The sequence below is a fragment of the Eschrichtius robustus genome, chromosome 15, assembly GCF_028021215.1.
Source record: "Eschrichtius robustus isolate mEscRob2 chromosome 15, mEscRob2.pri, whole genome shotgun sequence".
Classification (NCBI taxonomy): domain Eukaryota; kingdom Metazoa; phylum Chordata; class Mammalia; order Artiodactyla; family Eschrichtiidae; genus Eschrichtius; species Eschrichtius robustus.
Window position 1 is genome coordinate 15,973,940 of NC_090838.1, and position 26,491 is coordinate 16,000,430.

At 45.3% G+C, this 26,491-nt stretch overlaps 1 protein-coding gene across 1 annotated transcript in view; it reads right to left on the reverse strand.

The window, feature by feature from the left end:
* Positions 1 to 13,369: 13,369 nt before the first annotated feature.
* The window catches only part of APOB (apolipoprotein B), a 39,660-nt gene continuing 26,538 nt past the window's right edge, over positions 13,370 to 26,491 (reverse strand). The window contains exons 25-29 of the mRNA XM_068565048.1: positions 25,106 to 25,479; positions 17,031 to 24,590; positions 16,536 to 16,650; positions 16,251 to 16,437; positions 13,370 to 15,311 (exon numbers count right to left, since the gene is read on the reverse strand). Coding sequence (XP_068421149.1) covers positions 13,671 to 15,311; positions 16,251 to 16,437; positions 16,536 to 16,650; positions 17,031 to 24,590; positions 25,106 to 25,479 — 9,877 coding nt within the window. The 3' untranslated portion in view covers positions 13,370 to 13,670. The remainder of the gene's footprint in view (positions 15,312 to 16,250; positions 16,438 to 16,535; positions 16,651 to 17,030; positions 24,591 to 25,105; positions 25,480 to 26,491) is intronic.

Here is a 26,491-nt window from a genome sequence, read left to right on the forward strand (position 1 = left end):
GACCCCTCCTAAGCTCCCTCAGCCTGGGTCCTGCTTTCCAGAAGCACTGGGGGAGCTCAGCCAGGGAGCACGGGAGACTAGCAGGGGAGCGCCCCTTGGTTTGCTGTGTAAGAGAGTTTTCTAAGGCTCCGTGCTAGGCGTTGGGCGCAGCCACGTCCCTGCACAAACCCATCTGCTCACCTGGGTCCCCTGCCGCCATCTAAGTGACCTCATGTTCTACCTGTTAGGTGTCCATGGTCTGTACCCTTCCGAAACCAGAGTGTAGGGGGCACAGCACCTCCTGCCTCCTCTCTGCCCACAGATTCCTGCCCAGTGGCAGCCGGGCCCTGGGGGAGAAAGGGCATGGTGAGTTCACCATCTCCTGAGGTTCCCTAGCAAGGCCATGAGCTGAGGCCCACGTGGACGGGGTGACCCCGCTGTGGCCTGGTGTGGTGTAGGCAACGGTCTGTCGGTCCGGAGGAGAGGATGGATGAACACCCAGTCGGGCAGGGGGTACGGTCTCCATTACATGATGTGGCTGGAGGGGGGAGGCAGATCTGACCACAGGGCCTGCAGAGAAGGAATTGAGCAAGGCTTGAAGACGGAGAGGAGTGGGCGAGGGTGGGGCCTGGGGAGAAGGAATTGAGCAAGGCTTGAACAGGCAGAGGAGTGGGTGACGGTGGGCCGTGGGGAGAAGGAATTGAGCAAGACTTGAACAGGCAGAGGACTGGGTGAGGGCGGGCCCTGGGGAGAAGGAATTGAGCAAGACTTGAACAGGCAGAGGAGTGGGCGACGGTGGGCCGTGGGGAGGAGGAATTGAGCAAGGCTTGAACAGGCAGAGTGGGCGAGGGCGGGCCCTGGGGAGAAGGAATTGAGCAAGGCTTGAACAGGCAGAGGAGTGGGCGAGGTTGGGCCCTGGGGAGAAGGAATTGAGCAAGGCCTGAACAGGCAGAGGAGTGGGCGAGGTTGGGCCCTGGGGAGAAGGAATTGAGCAAGGCCTGAACAGGCAGAGGAGTGGGCGAGGTTGGGCCCTGGGGAGAAGGAATTGAGCAAGGCCTGAACAGGCAGAGGAGTGGGCGAGGGCGGGCCCTGGGGAGAAGGAATTGAGCAAGGCTTGAACAGGCAGAGGAGTGGGTGAGGCCGGGCCCTGGGGAGAAGGAATTGAGCAAGGCTTGAACAGGCAGAGGAGTGGGTGAGGCCGGGCCCTGGGGAGAAGGAATTGAACAAGGCTTGAACAGGCAGAGGAGTGGGCGAGGGTGGGCCCTGGGGAGAAGGAATTGAGCAAGGCTTGAACAGGCAGAGGAGTGGGCGAGGGTGGGCCCTGGGGCGAAGGAATTGAGCAAGGCTTGAACAGGCAGAGGAGTGGGCGACGGTGGGCCGTGGGGAGATGGAATTGAGCAAGGCTTGAACAGGCAGAGGAGTGGGTGAGGCCAGGCCCTGGGGAGAAGGAATTGAGCAAGGCTTGAACAGGCAGAGGAGTGGGCCAGGGTGGGCCCTGGGGAGAAGGAATTGAGCAAGGCTTCAACAGGCAGAGGAGTGGGGCAGGGCAGGGGCCTGGGAAGGAAGACCGCAAGGTGTTGGTCTTGGTTGGAGTTTTTGGAGTGCTAAGAGGTGGCTATGATCATCTACAGTGTGCTTGCCCTGGACTGTGTTTCCGGCTGAGAGACAGGGCAGTTCCTGGGCAGAGAGAAATATCCATGTGGAATCCTTGGCCACCTTTCTGGTGGCACTGAGTTCTCCAGTGGGGCCTGTCGTGGGCGTCCACCTGTTGACAATTTCAGCTTTGGTGGCTGCATACGTGGAGACCGAGGACGCAGCCCCTAGGCCTGGGCTTGTCTCTCCCCAGAGGCTCTGTGACCTGGCCTCCCAGGGAGCTGAGGAGAGGGCGGCCGTGGCCCCTACCTTCTGACAGACACAAAGCAGAGCTGGTTGTAAAAACTTAATTAAATGAAATATTTTAACAAGAAATTCCAAGAACAGAATGCCCTGCTCGTAAGCAAGCCCTCACAGAAATAAAAGCTGACGGAAAGCGTGTGTTCTGTCCGACAAGAGAAAGTTTCTGCGGGAATCAAGATGGTGCAGAGAGGCAGCCTTGCAGGGCGGGCCAGTGAGCCAGGCCAGTTCCTGGGTCAGAGCCGGCAGGGGAGGGCTCAGCCCTCCGGGAAAGCTTGGACCATCCTTCACCCCATCAACACGTTACTCAGCATCTCCTGTGTGCCAGGCAGTGGGCAGGCTGAGTGTGTCATGCCTTCAGCCGGCACCGGTGTCTCCGTGCTCCTGTGAGAGGGATTTTTATAAGATGCAGAAATGGAGGCTCAGGGAGGTTACGTGACCTCCCAGACTTAGGTCAGAGGTGCGAGTGAGGAGGAGCTGGGAGCAGAACCCAGACCACTTGACCCCCAAGTCCAGTCTACTTTCCACCTGACCTGCCCTTTCCACCACAAAGAAATTGCTGGCTGGCCGGAAGCAGGGCCACTTCCAGGGCTGGGGTGTGCCGTCATTCCTTCCCTTGGGGGGGTACAACTAAACTCTGTCCCCACAGTGAGCTGAGGGGAGTGGGGAACCTCGTCCCCACTCTGAGAAGAGGGCCCCAGGCCGGTACTGCTGAGGTGTCACAGCGAGACCAGCCTGTGTCAGGCCCAGAGGGCGCATCATACGATGGAGACAGTGGGGCTGCATTGTGGGCAGACAGATAGTCAAGACTTATGGAGCTCAGGAGAGGGCTGGCAGGTCTTAGAAGGCTTCCTGGAGGAGATGGCACTTGAGAGGACCCTGAAGAGTTCCTTAGAGAGTCAGGGGAGGGTGTTCCAGGCTCGGGGAAGGAAGTGAGCAAAGCCTGGGGGTGGGTGGCTAAGCGCCCTGTGTAGCCAAGGGGGCAGGAGGTGCCCGCGTTGGAGGTGAGAGAGGAGCCTGGATCCGCTGACTGACTCCCCAGGGTAACCTTGCCCTCATGTATGTGCCAGTGACGATGACGTGGCAGGAAACATCTCCTGCCTCCGTGTCAGACTGGGGCCTCTGTGAGGAAAATGCGCCATATGTACAAACCAAGTGACCGGCCTGATTTCTCGACTGGATTTTTCCTAGAAGTATTTCTGTAGTCCTCCCTGATGTAACCTGGTATATTTACTGCACACTGTCTTCCAGTGCCTTCCAGTGGCCTCAGTAGGACGTGGCTGAGTACCACCCTGATTGAAGAAAACTCCATAAAACTCTGAAAACTGCGAAGAACATTCATTTTAGGGAGAACGTTTCATAGGATAAGAGTAAACTGCTTTACGAGAATCTTCCCCATCAGATTCTCTTATATTGTACATTTCAAATATTCTTTGGCAACATCAGCTACTGAAATGTTATTTTAAAGACACTACTTTTTTCCCTTTATTTTCCCTTCATTATTTTATTTATTTATTTACTTGGCCGCGCCGTGCAGCGTGTGGGATCGAACCTGTGCCCCTGCCGCGGAAATGCAGAGTCTTAACCACTGGATCGCCAGGGAAGTCCCTCAAATATTCTTTGATTTATCAAAGTGAACGCTCACATTTTCTTGGACCTAGTAAATGTGTAAAGTGAGTCAGGGATGTGATTGGCTTAGAAATCACCTTCCAATGTAAGTGACTTTTTTGCAGCAGAAAAATTGCCTGCAAATTCTATCCTCCACTCTCTCCTACCTGTTTCCTTCCCTTAGACACCAAAAGGGAATGCAGAGAATATTCTTTTTTTTTTTAGAATTTTTTAAAAAATTATTTATTTTTTATTTATTTATTTTTGGCTGCATTGGGTCTTCATTGCTGTGGTTGAGTTGTGGTGAGCGGGGGCTACTCTTCATTGCGGTGCGTGGGCCTCTCACTGCAGTGACCTCTCTTGTTGCGGAGCACGGGCTCCAGGCGCGTGGGCTTCAGTAGTTGTGGCACGCAGGCTCAGTAGTTGTGGCACGCAGGCTCAGTAGTTGTGGCGCACGGGCTTAGTTGCTCCACGGCATGTGGGATCTTCCCGGACCAGGGCTCGAACCCGTGTCCGCTGCATTGGCAGGCGGATTCTTAACCACTGCGCCACCAGGGAAGCCCCCACAGAGAATATTCTATCAGGAACCTGCATCCACAGGACCCACCTCTCACAACAAAACCAAAGCCTTGACTAAGTTTCCCCGTGCAAGGTTCTCATCTCACCCTCTTGGGAGAAGGCAGAAACACATGGGGGCCTCTCGTTACCTATCTACCTTGTCCCAGGAAAACTGCGTGAAGAATTTTCGATAAACAGATTCTTTTAAAAACATGGTAGGATGAATCACTGCCCCATTTTATTTGTGAAAGGTAGGAAAAAATTATTTTAAAGCTGGCTGCAGTTGGAGCCTGTTGGCCTAAAAGGAAGGTAAAATGTTTCCTGGTAAGAAGACTGCTTGTTTTGTGTTAAAGGAAAATAGGTCGATGGGCCTTTGTTGGAAAACGGGAGGCCCCACTGCCTCCACAGGAAGAGTCAAATCCTCCTGCCCTCCACAGTGACAGGAGTCTTCCTCTGTTGGGTGGGCAGGCAGGGTTTGGGGACCTGGGGAGAGTTGAAGGGGGAGGAGGAGAGAGCCCGAGAGAGATGGGAGCCATTGGCTCACAGGACAGCCATGTGTTAGGGGACCTCGGGGAGGGGACGTATGTGGGCTGGAGCTCAATGGGTTGATTCCGATATTAAAGAGGAGGGAGACCTTGGAGGCTGCATAATGTGGGCACATCCAGGCAGCCAACACTTGGTTGCATAGTGCGTTTTAGGTTTGTGTTCTGTGTACATTGGATTTGCTCAAAGGGGGGCATGCCGTGGTCATACTGGACCCCCAGGCTGTCAGTCCTGGGAGGACCATAAGGAGGCAGGGTGACCTGCGCAGCTTCACAGAGCCAGTCAGGTCTGCAGCAGAGATGGAGCCAGGCCTCCTGACTGCCATGGTGGGACTCTTCCGAGTAGAGGCCCCGCTTGCAGATGGAGACTGCCCCACTGGCCAGATGGAGGACTCCCGGGAGGCCAGATTTCCACTGGGGTTTCCCAGGACATGGTGGCCCTGTGGGGAGCATGGAGAAGCTGAGCAGCCGTCAGAGAAGGAGGAGTTGGGATTGGTGTGTCCCATGTTTGGTGTGTCCCTGCCTCTGGTGTTACTGGGGAGTTGGGGCTTTATGTGCCTTCTGTCCTAGCCCCATGGCTTTGCCCCATACACAGATCTGAGGGGAGTTTGCATCTGTACCTGTTATAGAATAAGAGTCAGTCCTGCATGGCCTAGGAGACCTGTGAATGGGGAGGCGGGATGCCAGGGCTGGGGAGGATAAAGCTGAAAGGTAAAAACACAGAATCTGGCATGGGAGCAAGCACCCAGAGGGAAGGGAAGAAGGCAGTCCAAAGTATCAGGCTCCAGTCAGTGAAGGTGGCCTTCTGTTATCCATCACCCGGGGTGTTAAGAGCCTTGACCAGAGGTCAAGGTAATAAAGCAGGCAGACAAAGTGATCTAAGACATTAGAGAAAGGAGGTACAATGGGAAGTGCCACTAAAAATGGACCAAAGGAACTGGCCTGATTAATTAAAATGCACACCCAGTCATCTTGGAGCAGAGGAAGTAGTGGTGGCTGGGTGGAGGCTGGGAAGGCAGCAGGTAGGTTGGAAGGGGGTTGGAGTTAGGAGGAGGAGGCCAGTTCTTACGGGGGGGATGTGGGTGTGTGGAGGGGCAGTTCCAGGGCTAGGAGCAGGTGTGGAGGAAAGAAGAGACACTTCCGCTTCCCACCACCCTGAGCAGCCCCTGGCAGCTCAGCCTCCTTGGAGGACATGGATAGTCTCTCCCCAAAGAGCCAACATCAGTCTTGTGGGTTTTCAGCCCCCTCCTTCTTCCATTCAACCCCTTTCGTGAGAGAAAAAGTCTACAAGTACCACTTCAGTGCAATGGTCACTCAGGCAGCCAACAAACAGCCCACAGCAGGGCTGAGTGGGTTGTCAGAGGAGTTCACAGAAGGGAATCATTGTTTCACCAAACTCAGGGGACCCTCAAAAGAGGCTGGGAAGGTTCCACAAGGTGGAACGTAGAAGAAAACGGACGAAGTCTTAGCGGAAGCCCATTGCAATGGCCTGGTTGATTTCAGAATTTGGTCTGGGGCAGCAGCATGGGTCAGCAAAGAACATGGGTCAGTGCAAGCATGTGGCCTGGCTGTGCATCATAGGTGACCAGAGAAGGTTTCAAGGACTAAGAGCCATTATTTTCATATTTTATATATATATATATATATATATATTTTTTAATGAAGTATAGTTGATTTACAATGTTGTATTGTTGTATTAGTTTCTGGTGTACAGCAAAGTGATTCAGATATATATATATATATATATATACACACACACATATATAACCTTTTTCATATTCTTTTCCATTATGGTTTATTACAGGATATGGAATATAGTTCCCTGTTCTATATAATAGGACTTTGTTGTTTATCCATTCTCTATATAACAGTTTGCATCTGCTAATCCCAACCTCCTAATCCATCCTTCCCCCTTCCCCCTTCCCCCTTGACAGACACAGGTCTGTTCTTTCCATCTGTGAGTCTGTTTCTGTTTCATGGACAAGTTCATTTGTGTCATATTTTAGACTCCACATAAAGGTGGTATCATATGGTATTTGTCTTTCTCTGTCTGACTTACTTTGCTTAGTGTGATAATCTCTAGGTCCATCCATGTTTCTGCAAATGGCATTATTTCATTCCTTTTTATGGCTGAGTAATATTCCATTGTGTGTGTGTGTGTGTGTGTGTGTATATATACACACCACATTTTCTTTATCTGGTCATCTGTCGATGGACTTTTGTTTCCATGTCTTGGCTATTGTATATATATAGTGCTGCTGTGAACACAGGAGTGCACGTATCTTTTTGAATTATATTCCGGATATATGCCCAGGAGTGGAATTGCTGGATCATATGGCAACTCTGTTTTTAGTTTTTTGAGAAACCTCCATACTGTTCTCCATAGTGGCTGCACCAATTTACATGGCAAACCAACAGTGTAGGAGGGTTCCCTTTTCTCCACACCCTCTCCAGCATTTGTTATTTGTAGACTTTTTAACGATGGCCATTCTGACCGGTGTGAGGTGTAGCTCGTTGTGGTTTTGCTTTGCTTTTCTCTAATAATTAGTGATGTTGAGCATCTTTTCATGTGCCTACTGGCCACCTGTATGTAAGAGCCATTTTTGCTGAGGCTTGAAGGATTTTCCTAGAGTGAATTAAAAAGGATTAGTCATGGAGTTAAGAAAGTTTAGATACTGCAGAGGACCAAGACTAATTCAGTTTATCTGGAGTGCATGACTTTTGTGTTCCCATTTTGCAGATGAAGAAACTGAGGATTGAGAGGCAGAGTGACTCCCCCAGGACCCCACATCTAGTTTCCCTCCCTCCCTCCCTGCCCCTACTGTCCCCTGGGACCCTAGGGTTCCTGTGAGTCCTTCCCATCTGGGCCTCCCCCAGCCTCCCACTGCAGAGCCTTGTTCATTTCTGTGTCCTGAATGCTTAGGAGAGTGCCTGGCCTAGGGAAGGGGCTTAATGAATAGCTGCTGAAGATATGAAATAATTTTCTTTTGAAAGAGGAGTTTGTCCATCCAAAAATCCCAGGCTGATGCCATAAAGAAAGGGAACCACAAATTAAATTAAGTACTTAATATTTGTCAGGCCCTTGCAGGTTTTCTTTTCTCTCTTTAAATTTTTGAATAAAGTAAAAAAAAATAATTAATATATTTAAATTAATTAATAACATAATAAATGCCCCCAAACTCATCATCCAGCATGAGAGTGAAAGCATGACATAACTCACACCTACCCTTGTGTCCTCACCCATTGTGACAGTTAATTTTATGTGTCACCTTGACTGAGCCAAGGGATACCCAGTAGCTGGTAAACATTATTTCTGGGTGTGTCTGTAAGGTCGCTTGCAGAAGAGATTAGCACTTGAATTGGTAGACTGAGTAAAACAGATAGCAGTCACAATACTGATGGGCACCAACCAATCTGTTGAGGCCTGGATAGAACAAAAGGCAGAGGAAGGGTGAATTTGCTCTTTCCTGAGCTGGGACGTCCATCTTCTCCTGCTCTTGGACATTGGTGCTCCTGGTTCTTGGGCCTTTGGACTCTGACCAGGGCTTACACAATTGGCCCCCAGATTCTCAGGCCTTCAAACCCAGACACCGCTGGCTTTCCCGGTTCTCCAGGTTGCAGATGGTAGATCATGGGACTTCTTGGCCTCCATTTTCTAGACAATTCCTATAATAAATTTCCTGTTAAATCTGTTTCTATGTGTATATATGTGTGTATATATATATATATATCTACACACACACACATATATATACATACATATACATATATATGTGTGTGTGTGTGTATGTGTGTGTATATATATATATATATATATATATATATATATATATATATATATATATATATATATATACATACACACACACACACTATTGATTCTGTTTCTCAGGAGAAGTCTGACTAATACACCCACACTTTCCACTGCCTCTCTCCACCATATGTAACCTATTTTGAATCTTGAGTCTACCATTCCTTTCCTTTAAAACTATAATTCCAGAAAATAAGTTGTTTGGTTTTAGTTGATTTTAACTTTATTAAAAGGGTATCATGCTGTGTTTAGTCTTCTGGGACTTACCTTCTTACTCCATTTATGTTGGTAAAATTCCTCTACGTGGTTGTGTGTAATTGTAATTATACTTCATTTGCTTTAACTTCTGTTAATATGATGCATTCAGTTAATCCACTTTCTGTGTGCCAGGTACTTCATATACAGTATTTCATTTCACCTTCATTACAAGCCTATAATGTAAGAGGGAACCACCCTCTATTCCTGCTCAGAGTGCTTCAGCCTATTCTTTCATTATTCCCATTTTAAAGATGAAACTAGAAAAATCAAGTAACTTTCCCGAGGTTATATAACTCATGAATGGTGAAGCCTGAATTTGGCTCCAGAGCTGAGCCTTCTTTTGAGAAGAGGGAAGTAGTGGCTGCCCCAGCTCAGCAGAATTACAGGCAGGACTCTGCCCTCTTTCTACTGTTCTTTCCGTGAACTTCCAAGGCATCATGTAATTCCAGGAGTGTTCTAATGACCTCAGCTCCAATCCATCTAGCCCAGCCCAGGTACAAGGCTCCTGGAGCTGTCCTGGGCCTCACTGCTCCATAGGGGCCTAGGTGCCGGCCTGAGTGGGACCTGCTTGATGGAAGGGAAGAGAAGGAGTGGAGAGTCCACCTGAGGGGCCAGGGAGAACTGGGGAGCTGGGCTGCTGACTGAACTGCCCTTTCCTCAGGCTACTCTCTAGCTTAGAGTCTGAACTGTGGATGCCTCTGCTCTGTGTGGTACTCATGCTGCACAGCTATGGCCCAGACACAGCTTAGAAACAAGGGTGGGGACACAGGCCTACAGCTCACGGACCAGGCTACCTCCAAGGCCTGCGTTGTCTCTCTCACTTAAAACTGGGCCTCGGTGGTGCCAGTGGAGGGGTAAAGTTGACACAAAGGTCAGAGCTTAGTGCCTAGCGCCTGGGTATCACTGACCCAGAGCACTGCTCAGACTCGGAGGAGGCGTGAGCCAGTTTGTACAGGAGGAGAAGGGCAGGGCCCTCTCCTCCTAGAAACATGTGTACCTACTCCACCAACTTTTACGAGGCCCTGGAATGTTATTTGTTAGTGACCACCCAACCATCCCACCAACAAATGGAGTGCTTGAAGGGAGTGCAGCTGACCTCTTAATGTGAAACAGCAAGACAAGGAGATGAGCTAAGAGGTAGGGTCTGTTTCTGCACATTTATCTCTGGTTATTAGACACTTTTAGAGGGAACATCTGTTTGTCCACTCTGGCTCCCATGTTACAGGCCCCATTTGAGGGCCAGCTTGGCCCCTTCTCTGACTGAATGGGGACTAAGTCATAAATTAGAGCCAGAAGAGGGACCTAGAATAAGAAGTCAGAGGGGGTTTTGCTCATCTCACCAATAGAGGGCAATTGGGTTCCTCAACTGACCAGCCGTCAGGTGAAAAGCAAAGAGAACTGAGGGGGCTCCAGATGCACCTGGTGGTGCCCACTCTCAATGGACCCAACGATTACAAGGTTTATTCTGGGGACAGCACCACTAGTCTAAGGCAGGACCTGGGAGTCGAACCAAAGCACGCAGCTTGATCATGCTTCCAGAGTTCCAGGGACCTGGGCTGGGCGCCATTATCTTATTTCTCCTTTGGTTTTAAACTTTGGATATTTGTTTTACGGGAGGAATAGCTGTGTTTATAGTAGTACTTTCCGAGTCATCTCACAGTATGTTCTCAGGACATGTACATGTTGGCTCACTCTCAGGTCAATAGGCCAAGTAATTGTACAAGGGGACAAACTTTGTTTTCTTGTTATGTTTCTAAAGGTACGTATAAGGACATAAAATCAATACAATTGGTTAAAATTCTCCTTAGTCCCCATTCCTTTGGATGTTGTTTCTCTAGCCCACATCTCCAATTTAATATTGGAGATATTTCTGCTTGGACATACCACTGCAACTTGAAACTTACCATGCGATCCCACACTCCCTTTCCAGCTGTCACTGATCATCTGTGGGTCCATGCCTTACATTAATAGTCTACCCTCAACACGTTTCTCCTATTTCTAGTGATGCCCCATAAGTCTTCAAGTTATGCAGGTTCAAAATTTCGTAACTCTGAAGTCTGCTTTAGTCATTCTTCCTTGTTCTGCAGGTCACTCCAGCAACCCCTCCAATTTTTGGTTCCAGTGAGTTTCCAAGGCAGCTCAGTTCTAATAGCTTTTGTACCCATCCCTTCTGTCCTAAACAATCAGCCCCCTGGCTCTGTCTTATGTCTTCATGATGCTTCTTGTATCCAACCAGTCCTCACCAACCGCAGCATCTATAACTCGGCTGAGATGCTCAGCATCTTTTACTTGGACCTTGGAACAGCCTCATACCCAGATTCATCTCATTACAATTCGTCCTGCAAAAGCTGCCCTATCAGTTTTCTTAAATCACAACCCATAACACCCTCCTGTTCAAATACCTTCATTGGATGCCCTCTCCAGCCAAGAGAGTACCACCTTTCACTCCAGCTTTCAAGACCTCTGCTGCCTTTCCAATCCTGTCTCCCCTTGACTTTTCCTGTGCTTTGGCCACCTTCAAACACACCCATCTATCTTTATTTGCTATGTTCTTTTTCTAGAATGGCATTTCTCCCTTATCTCTTATTAAAGTCTATGTAACTTCAAGATCCATTTCAGTGGTCTCCATGAAAACTTCTTGATTCTTATCCTTTCCTGTTATAAAACCTTCATAGTACTTTGTTTATACCCATCACGAGACAACACATTCCACCTTTGATAAACAGATGGACAGACAGACATCCAGGAACTGTGTCTTACTGATTTTTGTCTCCTCTGTAGAGCTTTTGTGCTTAGCACATAGAAGCATTTAATAAATGTTCACTAAACTGGCCAGTTCTCCTTGTCTCCATTCTCTCTCCTTGCCATAAACTTGTTTAAATAATCATCTAATAATAATAGCACTTCGTTTCTACACAACATTAAAGGTTACAAAACTCTGTCACGTTATTATTTCAACTGATTTTCATGGGACAGCCTTACAAGGCAGGTAGGATAGATATTACCCTCACTTTGTAGATAAGAAAACTGAAGCTCACAGAGGGGAAATAAGATGCCCAAAGCTCCAAACAAGTAAGGAATGTAGCCATTAACTGAACCCAGAGAAGTATCCTGATATGTAGTGGAAGACCAAGGTAGAGGACAAGAAAAGTCCAAGCCCTGCCAAAGATCCCTTCTTCCAACTTTACTGAGCATGATAAAGATATTCTAAGCCAGCCAGGGGCACCTCGTATAAGGGATACCAGTCAGGGAACTGAACAGGTGGCACTGTGTGATTCTATGATCATTTTGAATTTGTGTCTGTTTTTTCCTCCTCTCATGCCCCAGACACAGATATGGCCATGTGAGCACCAGGAAGCTTGGACTCCTCCTTTCCCTCCGAATTAAGCCATAATCCCAGGCCTCCTTTCAATTTGAACACTCAGTAGATCCTTGCTGCTCACAGCTCGTCAGGGAAAGTCTCATAGAGTTATGCCTGGAACCGCTCATGTGCTGCTGTGGGACCTGGGCCTAATTTCTCCCCTTAGCTCGTGCTTGGAACTGACCCCTCATCTACCCTCTCATTCATTCACTCAACTATCTGTCCATCCATCTACCCATCCACTCATCCACTCATCCATCCATCTATTGATTCATTAGCCAAAAGACTTTCCTTGAGTACCAGATCCATACATATTCCACCTCCCTATGACTCTTTCTGGCTCCTCAGTTCTAGATAGAAGAATCCTGCTAAGGTACCAAGAGGCTAATGTGTTTTCTTTTCCAGGTAATGCTTGTGTATTTTAAGAGTGGCCTTTACCAAGGGAATTTGAAGGCTTTATGAAAGAATGTTGCAGCTTGAAGGTATCTGGGGATAAAAAGGGCCTTTTCCAAACAGGTCTCATGTAGGACTTGGCGGTGGGGTGGTCTCCAATTTCCTATTCCCCAAAGGTCACACCCTTCCTTTGTCCTCCAGTGCCACTGAAATGCAAGTTATAGCTGACCTTCCCAATGACATTAGTGACAGCTGGGCTGCACAGCTTCTCTGCAGCCTTCCCTCACCAGAGCTCATCCTGGATGCTCTGACTGGATGTTGCCAGTGTTTAAAATCAGAGTTTGAGGTTGAGTGGATGTAGTAGGGGAAACGCTTGGGTTTTGATTACACTTAGGATGACTGGATATTAAGTTTGGAGAAATAAAGAAATTCAAGAGCATTAATGTATGCTTGGTCCCAGAAATGTTAGGAACCCATGTCCCAAGTCTCCTCTCCTACCCTTACTTCCTCTGCCACGAATGGATCCTGGCCGAGCTGCAGGGAGCCTTCTGGGATCCCTACTGCCATGAAACCCTTGCGGTTAGGACTTCTTTCTTAGCCATTCCTTTTCTACTGCTGGCAGGCGAGTCAAATAAAGGGCCTGATGGTTTATCTCAGAGCCTAGCAGAGAGCCTTGCCTGGCAAAAGCAGACTGGTTGGTGAGGAAGATTGTGTGGCACATAATGAGATGCTCCTGTGGGTCAAATTATGTGAAAGTCTTTGCAAATAGTTTTTCATTCTCACTTGGCAAATACAGTCTCTGAGATCGGTTACTTTCTTCAAGGTGGCAAAGTATTTCCCTCCCTAAATTCTCCTTTTCCCCTATCACTCAAAACAGTGTGTGTTCTAGAGGTTTTGAAATGCCAGACATTTGAATAAGTAACCTCATTTCTCTATCTTTCAATATGAATGAGTCACATTGAGTGGTATGATACACAATAAAGAATTTATTTATTTGTTCTCGCTCTCCCAAAGTTTAGCAAAATAACTCAGATCCTGGTTTTCTTTAACTTGCAAAAAATGTCATTTCCCAGAGTTCAGAGACCTTCAGAGATCTGATGCCAGCTTCGATGCAGGTCCAGTTCATATGTGTTTCTGCATGTAGTCAGCTACCTGCTACAGGGCTGGCTTGGTGGATGATTATATTAATACATACAGTTTGAATATTTTCCCTACTATGTGGAAATTTAATTGGAGCAGAAGAAAAAATGAGAATTGCTATAAAAAATTAGAAGGTGATAGTAAACTCTCCTGGAGCAACCCTTATGTAGGGGCTCATGCCATTGACTGTGGCCAATTGTAGCTCTTTCAGTAACTCCATGATATGTCTCAGAAACATGTGGTATTTTTGAATGGACAGGTCAATCAATCTTTTGGACTCAGCAGTGAATTTTTCATAGTAATCAGAGAGGTGGTCTGCAAAATCCTGTAGTTTATATGTGAACTGCTGGTGGTAATCAGAAACGATTTCCTTCACTGTAACAGCCCAGCTTTTAATTATTTCCTGAGCACTGGTAGAAAGCTCTGCAATCTTCTCTTTCCCTTTTCCATCTGCATCGGCAAGGATGCTCAGATATTCCTGAAAATCTTTCTGCACCAGTTGCTCAACCTGACTTGAGAGTTGGGAAGCAAAGCCAGCAGCACTGACAGTGTATTTGGAATGGAAGTCCTTAAGGGCATCTACTAGGTTCTTGATCAGGTTGATGATCTTTTCTTCAAGTTCATAATATTTCACTGTCCAGCCAACCATACTTGGATCAAAATATTCTTTGCGAAGAGCCTGCACATACTGATGGAGCTGCTGTAGCTCTTGAGAAGCTTCCTGAAGTTTGTTTTGAACAAGTTCATTAAACTCACCAAAGTTACGACCTAGGTTTTCTTTCAGGAGTCTAGAAACAAAGGAAATGAATATGTCGAAGGTTGTGCTGATGTCATGTTGGATATCATTAATGAGATCAGTAAATTTCTTCTCCTTTAAACGTTTAAGGTCTTCTTCTATCTCTTGGAAAATGCTATGTAGAAACTTCTTAAGATCACTTAGCATCTCTGTAGTCTTGACAGACTGGAGGTCACTAAGTGCCTTTTGGACCTTTTGTGATAAAGATTTCAACAGTTTTCCATACTCTGAGCCTATACCTATTAGTTGATCGTACACTGAATCAAAGGGAAATTTATTCTTTAGGTCCTTGATTAATTCAGATTTCTCCATCAGGTCTTGGAAATAGGAAAACAGTATTTCTAACCCACTATGGATCTTTGAATGTACCTGGGACAGCAGCTCCCCTACTTTCTTCAGGACCATAGTGTAGAGTTCGTCTTCAGTGTAGTTCCCGGCTCTTCCTGGGAGCTGGAATCTGGTGGACTTCAGGAAATCAATGAACGAGTCAATCACACGGTTGACTGTCACACTGTATTCCTGAGTAACTCCTATTAAGCTGTCAAACACCTTCTTCTGGAGTCTCTGGAAACCACTGTGGTCCTCCTGAGCCAACAGTTCCTGGTACAGACTCTTGGCCTTGTCCTTCCACTGCTGGTAGGTTCTAGTGGTGCCTCTGGCTATCTTTCGGAGCCCCACGTCCACTTCATCAATCTGCCTCACGGCCCCTTGATACACCTGCTCAGCGCTGTTCTGCAAACCTCTTCTCAGTTTTAAAGAAGCGTCTCTCAGATCGAGTCCCGTATACTCCTGGTGGTACTTGTTGACATAGTCATAAGAGGCCCCCGTGGCCTTGGGCATATTGTCTTTGAGAGAGCTTAGCAATTCAGACACTGCTTCTTCTTCCCAGTTAGCTTTAATCTGAATTTCATCATCCAATTCCGGGACCCTCATCTCAATTTTGACTATGTTGAGTGTTTTATCTGGAGAGGACTAAAACCAGCAAAAAAGGATGAAAAGAACATGTTTTCAATTATCTTGATTACATAATATACTACACTAAAACTTCATTAGCAGTTAAAAGTAAAGGTCAGAGGATCTTTCATATTCTGATGGGGATTTATCTTTCATATGTCAGTTCATGTGTTTGTCTTACGGTTAAACAAATACACTCTTGTTAATTCCTCTTCAACACATGCCCCAGAAAGGACAAAATTATGTAAGGCATTTACACAGTAACATTCAACATTCAGGCCTTTCTAGGCCTGAAGATCAGAAGAGGAGGAGGAGGGGGAGGAGAAGGAAGAGGAGGAAGAGAACGGGGAGAAAAAAAAAACAGGGAAAGACTAATTCAGAGAAAGGAGAAGTAACAAAGAAGAAAAAAGTCCAGGGCCCATCGAGCAGAGACCTAGAAGACCACTATCAGGAGCCATCCATCCTCTAAGCCTGTGATAAACTTTAGTGATAGAACCTGATTATTTCTTCTCCTCTGCTAATGGCATCTTTGATTTGGCCCTGGCAGAGCTTGTAAAGTACGTGAGAGAAACTTGGCATATCTAACAATCCTACTGTGGGGAAGAATTTTGAAGCCTCAAATACTCCAGAAGCCCCAGTCTGAAAAATGTACTCAGCATATGGCAGAGTTTTTCCATGATTTAGGTGATGAGGCAAAACTCTCATCTTTCTAGAACTGCCCAAATGTAATAAAATAATAGTGGTAATATGAGGTCATGTGTGCATCTAATACAATCAATAAAAGACTCCTAATACTTTCTGGAGAAGAGCTCCTCAGAAGAGAAGTTCAACCTGCTCATTGCCTGTGTTTCACCTAGTTTGGGAAAGCCCCTAGGTAATACTTTGTACGGACTTCAGTTTACCTGTCCATATTCTCTGTTTGCTCTTGGGGTGTGTAACCCACTAGATGGGACTCACCTGAGGGCGGTAGTAGAGGTTCCATCTCAGTAAGGCATCGTTAATGTTTTTCACGTCGATGACCACAGTGCCTATGGCTGGGGAGGCTACTGAGGAGGAGAGGTGGTTCTCGCTTTCTTGGTAGCGCAGACGGACATCAGTTAATGTCGGGCTGGTGATGTTAAGGTCGACCTTTCCATTCCAGTACCTGAAAGCAAAAGAAAGCAGATGGCCTGTCACGAAAGGGATGTGGAGATGGCAAACATCACAATGACTGGAAAGGAGATGAAAATAGAAGCTCCGTACCCAAGTCCTTGATATCTGCCATCTTCTTCATATTCTGCACTGAAGTCACGGTGTGCAAATGATCCGTTAGTTTTACAAACTAACATGCCACCTTCAATTTTGTGTGTTCCCACAACTGTATGGGAAAGATTTTATATTTCATTAGATTAGTAACTGCAGGATATAAACATTTTCATTGTGAAAACAGAGAATTCTATCTTAACTGTCTTATATGTTTGAAACATGCAGTCCTCATTTAAAAAAACAGGAGACCTTTTTAGTCCTAAAATGATTACAGAAAAATCTATTTTCTCTGACCCTATTCTTCTGCAATTTCAGTAGGTTTTCAACAGGATGGTTTTCATATGTGGGGTATACATGTGTCTCCTTCCCGCCTCTTTTCAATTTTGCTATGGAGAGCAATTTTGCTTCGAGTCATATCTAAATACAGAATTATTTATTCACAACTCTCACTGAAGAAATAAAGCACGTAGGGGAGGCAGGAAATTTCCTTACCGTTTAGGTCATATTCCAGGAACTGAATGGTGGAGCTGCATGTGGAATCCAGGAAGGTTTCAACGTGATCTTCTTTGTTTTTCAAACCAGCACTCCAAGTGGCATTATACAAGGGAGAGGCCACCTCGAAACGTGCAGTCAGTGTTCCAAAGGAAGGAATGAAAATTCCAGCAGGTACAGAGAACTTCATGGAAGGAATCTCAATAGTCTGCTCAGGCATGGTGATGGTTGACAACTCGAAGTCTGCAATGTTGCTGGCCACACTCAGATCCAAAACGGCACTGCCAACTGAAATACTTTTTGGAAGGGTGAAGTGGGACACAGTTAACTGAGATGCAGGCACAGTTATCTCAAAAAAGGGAACTGAGGAGACTTCTGGTTTAGAATATTGCGCTAACACATCAACTTTGGGGAATTTCACTTTGGGTAGTGTTGGTATGTTGAGGGCAAATGGCAAAGTACTTAGCTTCTTGTAGATTTTTATTTCACTGAAGTCAAGTATGTAGGATGGGACCTGAAGATCTGTAAAGGGTATGTGGAATGTAGGTGTGACGTTAACGGAATTTAGGTTATGTAGTTTCAGTCCAGGAATAATGAATTTATCAGCCAATTCTCGCACGGGGATAGAAACAGGATAGCCATTGGGGTTTTTGGTATATACAAGGGCAGTTGAAGCACGGAGATACTGTTTCCTATCGTTGTTGGTGGTTACATCCAGCTTTAGGAGGTCCCATAAGCTCTTGTCATAAACTGGTAGGACAACATCTTTGAGGAACCATAGGTACCCTTCTAAGGAGCCTGCCATGTCAAGGCGTGCCTCTTCTTGGTCATTGGAAAGCTGTATGTTGTTCTGGAGAGACCCAGAATGAACCTGGACCTGACTTTTCCAGCTGATTTTCTGGTTCTCAGTGTTAGCATTCAGGGACACTTCCTGGCCAAGGTAATTGATGTTAAGAAGGGAACTGGGCTGACGTGCACGGACCTGAACAAGGGCTGATACTTCCCATAGGGAAAGTTCCAGGGTGGCTTTGCTTGTATGCTCTCCAGATGTTAAAAAGAGGCCCCCTAGCCATAAATGGTTTTTCGTATTTTGTTCCCAGATGGCATATATGCGTTGGAGAGTGGTTTCTCCAGCAAAATTTTCTTTTACTTCAAGATTCCAGATACCATCTACTTTGGAAGCTCCTAGCAGCTTCACAGAAGATCGAGTACCCTTGGAATTCAAGTAAGTGCTGGCCTCACTGGCAAGAGTTCCTGAATATTCCTTTGAAAGGATAAAAGCCTTGACACCTCCTTTGGTAGATGAATCAATGGAAAAGTAAGAGGTGAGACATTCTAAGCTGAGCTTGTGGTCAAACGCCCCTGTAGCAGTAGTGTACACATGGGGCCAACTGAAATCATACTTTAATTCCATGGATGAAGAGACAGTAGGTTTTGACTTGGTATTTCCATTAAGTTCTTGCTTGAAATTCATTCTCAAAAGTGGAATTTGGACTCTTGCGGTTGTTGTCATGGATGCATCCATGTTTTTCTTGGTGAAGCTAATAGTATTGTCATGATTGCCCTCCACGAGTTTGTTACTCAGAGACAAAGCTGTGGCTAACTTCAACCCTCTTTTCCTCGTCAAACTTGAGGTGCCCTCTAATTTGTACTGCAGTGCATCAATGACAGAAGAAGAGGAAGTAAGAAAATGAGCCACAATATCTGATTGGTTATAAAGACCAACATTGGTATTCAGTGTGATGACACTTGATTTAAAGGAAAAATCATAGGTAATATTGCCCATGGCTGGAATTAAAATTTTGTTTGTGGTACTCAGTACCTTGAACTCTGGAAGAGAAAGCTCAAGAAGATTCCTAGGGACATGAAGGGTTGGCAGCTCTAGGAATGGCAGGACTAATGTGTATGAGGGCACGTAGACGCCAGAACCCACCATGGTGATGCTGGGGGTGCTGATCTCTTTGGGGATCACATACCCGAATGTCAACATCTTCACTGTGAATGGAGACACTTCAATGTTGGTAACTGGAATAGTGTATCCAGGAATTTTATAGATCCTGGGTTGCTGATTGAGGGATTTTTCAACCTTGTACTTATCAAATGTAATTTTTGCTTCATTGTAGGATTTGATAAAAAAATCTAATGCCTTGTTTCTGACTGTCTCGAAACGCCTGTTGAAGGAATTGATGTTACGATTGATAAATGCATAAAATACATCCAGAGGAACTGGGATGGAATGCTTGTCTTTGTTTTTCTTATACTGAGCCTTTACACTTAAATCGAACGATTGCTTTGTTGTTTTCAAGAATTCCTTCAAGCCTGTCTTTTCCCATAAGGAGATATCTTTCACCTGGGGCGTTGTGAGCTTTGTATAAGGTAGAGTCATTTCAGGGATTGTTAAAGGAATGTTTAAAAAATCCAGGTTGGCTTCTCCATTTATTCCTATGTGGGCCTCAATGCTTTTCTCATTGTTTCCAGCAGAGAAATTTTGATTGTACTTATAATGATTGAACCTGGCACTTGCTTGCCAACTTGCTTGCTGGGCACTAGGACTCAGAGACAGTGCATAATTATTCAGAAAGTCTATCTTCCCTGTCAATTTTAATGGAAAACTAACTCTCAAGTTCCCTTCATTGTTTGTGGATGCGGTAAGCGCACGTGGCTGTGCTGAAAAGAAAAGAGAATTTTTCAAAGTTCCAATAACCTTTCCATTTAAATGCGCATCATGGTTGCCAGTTATCTCTGCCTTCCCTTCTCTAAGCAGTGCCATACCTTTAGCAGTTAGAACACTGTGGCCCAAGTACTGGCATTCAGCTTGTGACTGGATTTCAAATTTAGAAAAGTTGAGGAAGCGAGATTCATAAACTATATTTTGGTTTACTCTTAGGTGTTTGCTATTGATCTTATTAGACAATCCAAAGGACGTGATGGGTCCTTCCATAGTAAAGTTACTTTGGGATTCATGTGTTCCCTCATCTGAGAATTTGTGGCAGGCCAATTTCCAGGACCCTGTTCCAGAAGAAGTCCATGCTAGGTGTCCAGCTTCCAACAGGGTCTTGATTTCACTGCGCAGGTCAGCCTGGCTGGAGAAGTCCAGTTTGGGGATGTTCAATTTGTGGAAGTACTTTGTGTTGCTGTCCAGGGTAAGCTGGTTATTTACCTTGACGAGCACACCGTTACTAAGCTCCAGTGTATTTTTTTCTGTGTGTAAACCTGCCACTGTGTTTGATTTTCCCTCAATAGTATTTCCAACAAATAGCACTTCACTCTCATGCTCTGTTTTCAGGTACTTGCTGGAGAACCTCATAGATTCCTTCAGAACAAGTGGATTAATCTTAGGGTCTGAAAGTTGTGCATTTGCTTGAAAATAAAAATTGAGAACTTCTAATTTGGATTCTCCTTTGGCAGTGACGGAAGCCTCAATCTCTGCCTGGTTCGCTGAAGCAGTTACATTCTGAATGTCAGCATTTGCATCTAATATGAGAAGGGGAGATTGGATTTTCAAAACGCCATACAGCTTGCCAAAAGTAGGTACTTCAGGTGTGTGTGAGATGTGGGGAAGTTGGAATTCTGGTATGTGAAGGTCAGAAACTTGAAAATCTGTAACATTGAGATGTGGGATGACAAGTTCTGGAATTGTGATTTCTGGTAAATGGAAGTCTGGCAGAGTGATTCTGGCAAGAATGGTGTCCATCCCGCTCAGATCCCTCAGGTACACTTCTGGGACTGGCCACTGCAGCTCACTGTTCAGCATTTGGTCAATGGTTCTGATGATCTTTGTTTTTATTTCTACCAAGTCAACTGTAAAGGAAGGGATGTGGAAGGTATTGAGGACAGTAAATTCTGGCGTGGAAAACCTGGATGGGATTTTTATATCTTTCAACTTTTTGAAGTTGATCTGAACGGACGGAATCTTCAGATCTGTCAGGGGGACAATGAAGTCAGGAGTCTGATACGTAGCCTCCTGAAGGGCACGGAGACTGACTTCAAAGGCAGGTATGGTCCCGAAAGTGGTCTGGATTTTGGGAACAGTGAACCCTTGTTCTACTAATGTTTTCAGGTTTTTGGCCCAGTCTTGGATAGAATACTGTTCTGCAAAGTCAGTAAGGTTCTTAGCAGCAAGATTCCACCAATCAGAAATATAGGTGACAAGTGTGCTGTAAACCTGGCCAACTAGGAACAGGTATCGCTGGACTTCCTGCTGCATATCCATTTGATACACTCGGTCTCGTATATCTTCCAGGGTCTCTTGGAATTTGGCTTTCATGTGAACTACAGAAACCTCCTGTAACCAATCAAAGAATAAGGTTATTTTGGTGGCCTTTAGGTTTTCCAGATGAATTGAGACTGTGGCCTTGATGTCCTCTGTAAACAGTTTTAGTGCTTTAGCTTTCTGTGGAAGTCCCAGAGCCTGAATTTCACCATTGATTCTGTGAGTCACCTCACGAATTTTGTTATTGGTTTTATCTACAAACTGGTGGTAATCAAATGACCTTAATTTCTTTACCAGCATGTCAAGGAATCTGTTTATTTCTTCAATGAATTGTTTAAAAGACAATGCTTCAAGCTGCTTGAGAGCATGGTCGGTAAACCCAATCAATTCCTCAACAAGGTCTGCCATCTTGACTTGTTGTAGGACACTGCTTAGCTTCTGAACAGTCTCCTGCAGCTTATATTGGTGGGCCAACTGCACTGATTTATCCATTAAAACCTGGATGTGGTGGTCTATTTTATACATCTCAGTGAACTCATGGACCATGACTCTGAAAGCATTGATTTCCTCAATTACTTCAAAATCTTCAAAAAGATTTGTAACACAGTATTTGACATGCTCAATAATTTCCTTTATTCTTTGAAATGAGATTGTAGTTCTCAACTGATCTAAAAGCACCCTGACATCAATAGCTTCAACCTGTTGTTTGAGCTTTTCAGCAAGGTGCTGGATGTCTACATTCTGAATCTGTGCGTTGAGCTGCTGCAATTTTTCTTGTATCTGGATTCTGATTTGATACTTAGTATCCATAGTTTGAATCCAAGATGCAGTACTACTTCCAATTTTGTTAAAATCAATATTTTCAATAAAAAAATACAGATCACGGATTTTTTTTTGTACAGTTACACGGATATGATAATGTTCATCAAGAGTTTTCAATTTTTCAATGATTCGATCAATAATCTTAGCAATAGCTGCCTTAAAATCATGTAAATCATAATTATCTTTAATATACTGATCAAATTGTATCACATATGTTTGTAGCTGAGATAGTTTTCCATTAAGGTTGATTTTGGCATTGTCTAATGCGATCTGCAGATCATTTTCTGTAATTCTATAATTTTCTGTGAAAGCAGTTAGTTTCTCCTTGGCACTCAAAACTTGTTTCTCCCAGTTGAAAGCATTCAGATAATCATTAACTTGCTGTGGGAGTTTGTCCAAGGCTGCTATGTATTTCCTCATGCGTTCATCAATATTGATGTGTTTCAATTCTTTCTGTATAGCTTCCAGTGCACCTATAACTACCTCTCGAGTCTTCTCAAAATATTCTGGCAGGATTTTAAAGAATGGGAGGTTGATGGTGTGAACATCTTGGCTCTTATCATATTTTACAGAAGCAACAAGAGTGAATTCTTGGGGCTGGTCAACAGCGTCCCTCAGCTCTAAAGCGTCAATTACACTGATGGGCTCACTGAGTAAAAGTGGCACTGTAATAGGGGAGTCCAGCACAGTGAGGTCAGCCAGGGCTCGTCCACTGAGCTCAACACCAACTTTGTCTTTAGTGTTGTAAGCACTGAAGTCCTGGCTGTATTCATTTTGGTTCAACTGGGTCTTGAGTTTCCAGGTGCCTGTCTGCTCGGCCAGAGTGAGCAGGGCACTGATTTTATGATCAAGAGCAGTACTGATGCTCCTCCTGGACACGAGATGGTGACTTGTGGATCCTCTGTAATCATGAGAGAAAGTAAAGGCCAGAGGTTCTGCTTTCAACAGGAATTTGCTATACAGCTGCCCAGTGTGTTGTCCCCAGAGAACCAGTTTCCCATTGCCATTTGTATGCGTGTCGACGGTCATTGTAAATGGGGCCATTGCAGAGTGGAAAACATTGTTGAAATGCAGGGAGTCCGAATTGTAGTTTGTACTGATGTCAACGGTTGAAGCAAGCCCAGCGATGTTAGTGTTGAGCCGATGGCTAAACTCTGTCCCCTGCACCTTAGCTACAGTGTCTGCTTTATAACTTGCTGATAAGTCAGCATAAGAAAGAGTGTAGATGTGTTTTAGTTCATTATTTTGGTAGGCTCCTTTTATGGTCCCACCCACATTCAGCTTCAGAGGTTCAAGCCGTAATTTTCCATTGTTGGTCATATCCAGAGCACTGAATTTCAAGTCATTGTTTAAAGTAGTTACCAGGGAATAGGGCTGTAACTGTAGATTAAAATTTTGCTTATAAAACTTGTCAGAGCTATAAATGTTGTCAAGTTTGGAAGAGAAGTCCAGTGATAATCCTGCAATGTTCAGATTGTTTGTGTAGTCAAGTTTCATTTCAGCGTATGAGCCCATCATGTCATTTGAAAGCTTGAGTCCTTCCTGGTTGATTCTGAAGTTGAAAATGTTTTTGCTGTCAACACCCAGAATCACGGCCTGATAAGCACTTCCCAGTGACACCTCTGTGAGGGTAGCTCTTCCATCTAGACTGAATTTTGCATGGTGTTCCCGGAAGCGGCCATTTGTTGTTAATTTCAGGGATGCCCCAGAGAGGCCAAGCGCGGCATTGAGTTCATTCTCCAGCATTAGGGGACTATACTTCAAGTTGGTCATTGCACTGGTAGACATTCCATCTTGGGCAATCCTTAGTGTTGCCTTGTGAGCACCACTATTAATTCTGTCAGTGCCCAAGATGTCAGCATTTAACTCAAGACCATGGGAGTTTAGTGATCCAGAAAGCAGGGTGAAGAACTTCAGTGACTTGTAATCAGCCTGATACTCAGAACGTAGCAATGCACTTTGCTTAGAGAAGGTCAGATCCATCTTGTTCGAAGTGGCAAAGTCCTCATACTTCCCATTAGTGTCAGATTTCAGAGTCAGCTCATAGTTCTCATATTTCAGGGAAGCGGTATTTTTCATGAGGCCACCTTGCAGATCCAAGGTGGACGTAATAGAGACTGTTCCATCTTCATATCTTCCTGTTATCTGGTTGGTGCCCTGGACGTAGGAGGAGTTAAACCTCAGGTTGGATTCCCCATTTAGCTGGCCAGTGGCAGGATCCCTCTGATAAGACAGGTCATATGCGCCTTTAGCATAGAATGAAGAGGCTCTGAACTGCCCATCAATCGTGACTTCCTTGACATACAAATGCTGTTTCTTTTTCGAGTCCAAATGGACTGAAGCAGATATCTGTGGTCCCCAGGCACTCGATGCATCGAATGTTAGAAAACCTTTTGAGGCTGGATTGTTTCCAATTTTCTCTACGTGACTGAATTTGACATGTGAATCCAGGAATTTGTGGTGTAGAGACCCATCACCTGAAAACGTGAGTGTATTCCTGTGGTCATACGTTGTTTTTGCAGATCCTAGCATAAAAATCAAAACACATTGGTTAAATGAAGTCATGCACCTCCACAACAATTTCTATGCTGAAAGTCTTTCAATAAGAAAGTCCCATTGGTCTGGGTCAGTTGCGCAACAGTCTCCCCCATTTATAACATGAGCACAAAATCTGATAGCAAAAGGCATTCCTCCTGGAAGCCTTCCCTGACCACCACAGGCCTTGCTGGGTTCCCTTGTCCTCCACTGCACCTTACACACTATACCCTATCACAGCACCTCTCACACTGACTTCTAATTGCCAGTTTATCTGTTTTCTCTGTTACTGCCTAGTAGAATACTTAATACATAGGTGTTTAATAAATATTTCCGAAGGAAGAAAGGGAAGGAGGAAGGAAGGGAGGAAGGAAAAAGAATAGGGTTCCAAGTAGCAAGAACAATGTCTGCAAGAAAGCCCAAGTTTTTCCCTTCCTAGAGGAGGCTAGCCCATTGGAACCTGCAGCAAATTCGCTCTGTGGACCTCCCCTCGGGCAGGGCTCACCTTGCACGTGGTAGGAGAGCAGGTCGACCACGGCGTCTGCCTTCACATGGCACTGAGCCTGGAGGCTCAAGGGGTCTGTGCTGGTGTTGCCGCCAGTATAGGAGGCGGACCAGTTGTACAAGTTACTGTAGGTATTTGTGGAGAGGTCTAGAACACCCAAGAGAGGCACCCGCAGTTGATACAACTTGGGGATTGTAAAAGCGGGGACTTGGAACTCTTGAGATGGCAGGTGGAATCCCACAGGGTGTAAGTTGAGGGCCGGTGTCCGAATAGTCTCTAACATCTTTAGATCTTTGGAGGATTTGCCACCAAAAGGCAAAGGGATCTCAATGTTCACAGTGTTCTTGTTCAGGGTGTATTTGATCCGACCGTCACTGAAATGAAGAGCAAAGACAATGTCCCTACAGTCAGACAGCAAGCCCTCGAAGTTCTCTGCCACCTGACCTTCTAAGCAATAGTGCACGTGTCTCATTTCCAATCCTGGACCGCACTACTTCTCATGCTGCTCCCTGGGCCTGGCGTCCCTTGGCTTTAACCTCTACCTACAAACGCTCACATCCGTTCAAATCCCTCCCAAGAGCTGTGTCCTTATTTCTACCATCCCATCTAAGTCACAGTCAATTTCTCTTGTTCTTATAGTGACACAGTTGCTTCCACCTATCTCAAAGATCTTTTCATAATCTGCTTATATAACTAGCACTTATTTGTTCATTTGTCAGTGCCTACACGGTGTCTTCCTGTGGGGGGAAGGATTACACCTTATCCAGTTTTTATTTTCTCACTGCACCTAATCTAATCTAGTACTGCACACAGGGGATACTTGATACGTATTTGCTCAACTGAATTGAGGCATCTTGACATGTGGAAAGAGCACAGGCATGGGCATCAGTAATCTTGAGTTATAATGTTAGTACCATCAGTCAGTGGGAGCTATGCTAGTGAATTCGCCTTTCTGAGTCTCAGTGATGTTATCTGCGTAGTGAGGATAATAGTACCGTTTCTGCTGATCTCACAGAGCCAGTCTTGGATATGAAATGAGAAAAGATACCTAAAAGCACTTTGCAATCTTTTCAGTACTATGCACATACAATGGACTATTTTGACAACTCACAAGAAGAAAGTAGGATGGCAGAGTGTAAGTGTAGTAAACAAACAACTATTCATTGCATTACTCCATCAAGGACTGGATGCTGCCTATCCAGATCCCAGCATTCATGATAAGATCCCATGCTGGATAAGGTCCCATCCATTTCTAAGGTCCTGTGGTCCTGCTTTTTCAGCACAGCACAGACAAGACTGATGGTTGGAAACACTAAGAGTGAAGGAAGAGGTTCCTGGGTCCTCTGAAGCTGCCACTTTTTTTCTCTTATCTTCATATTTTGTCCA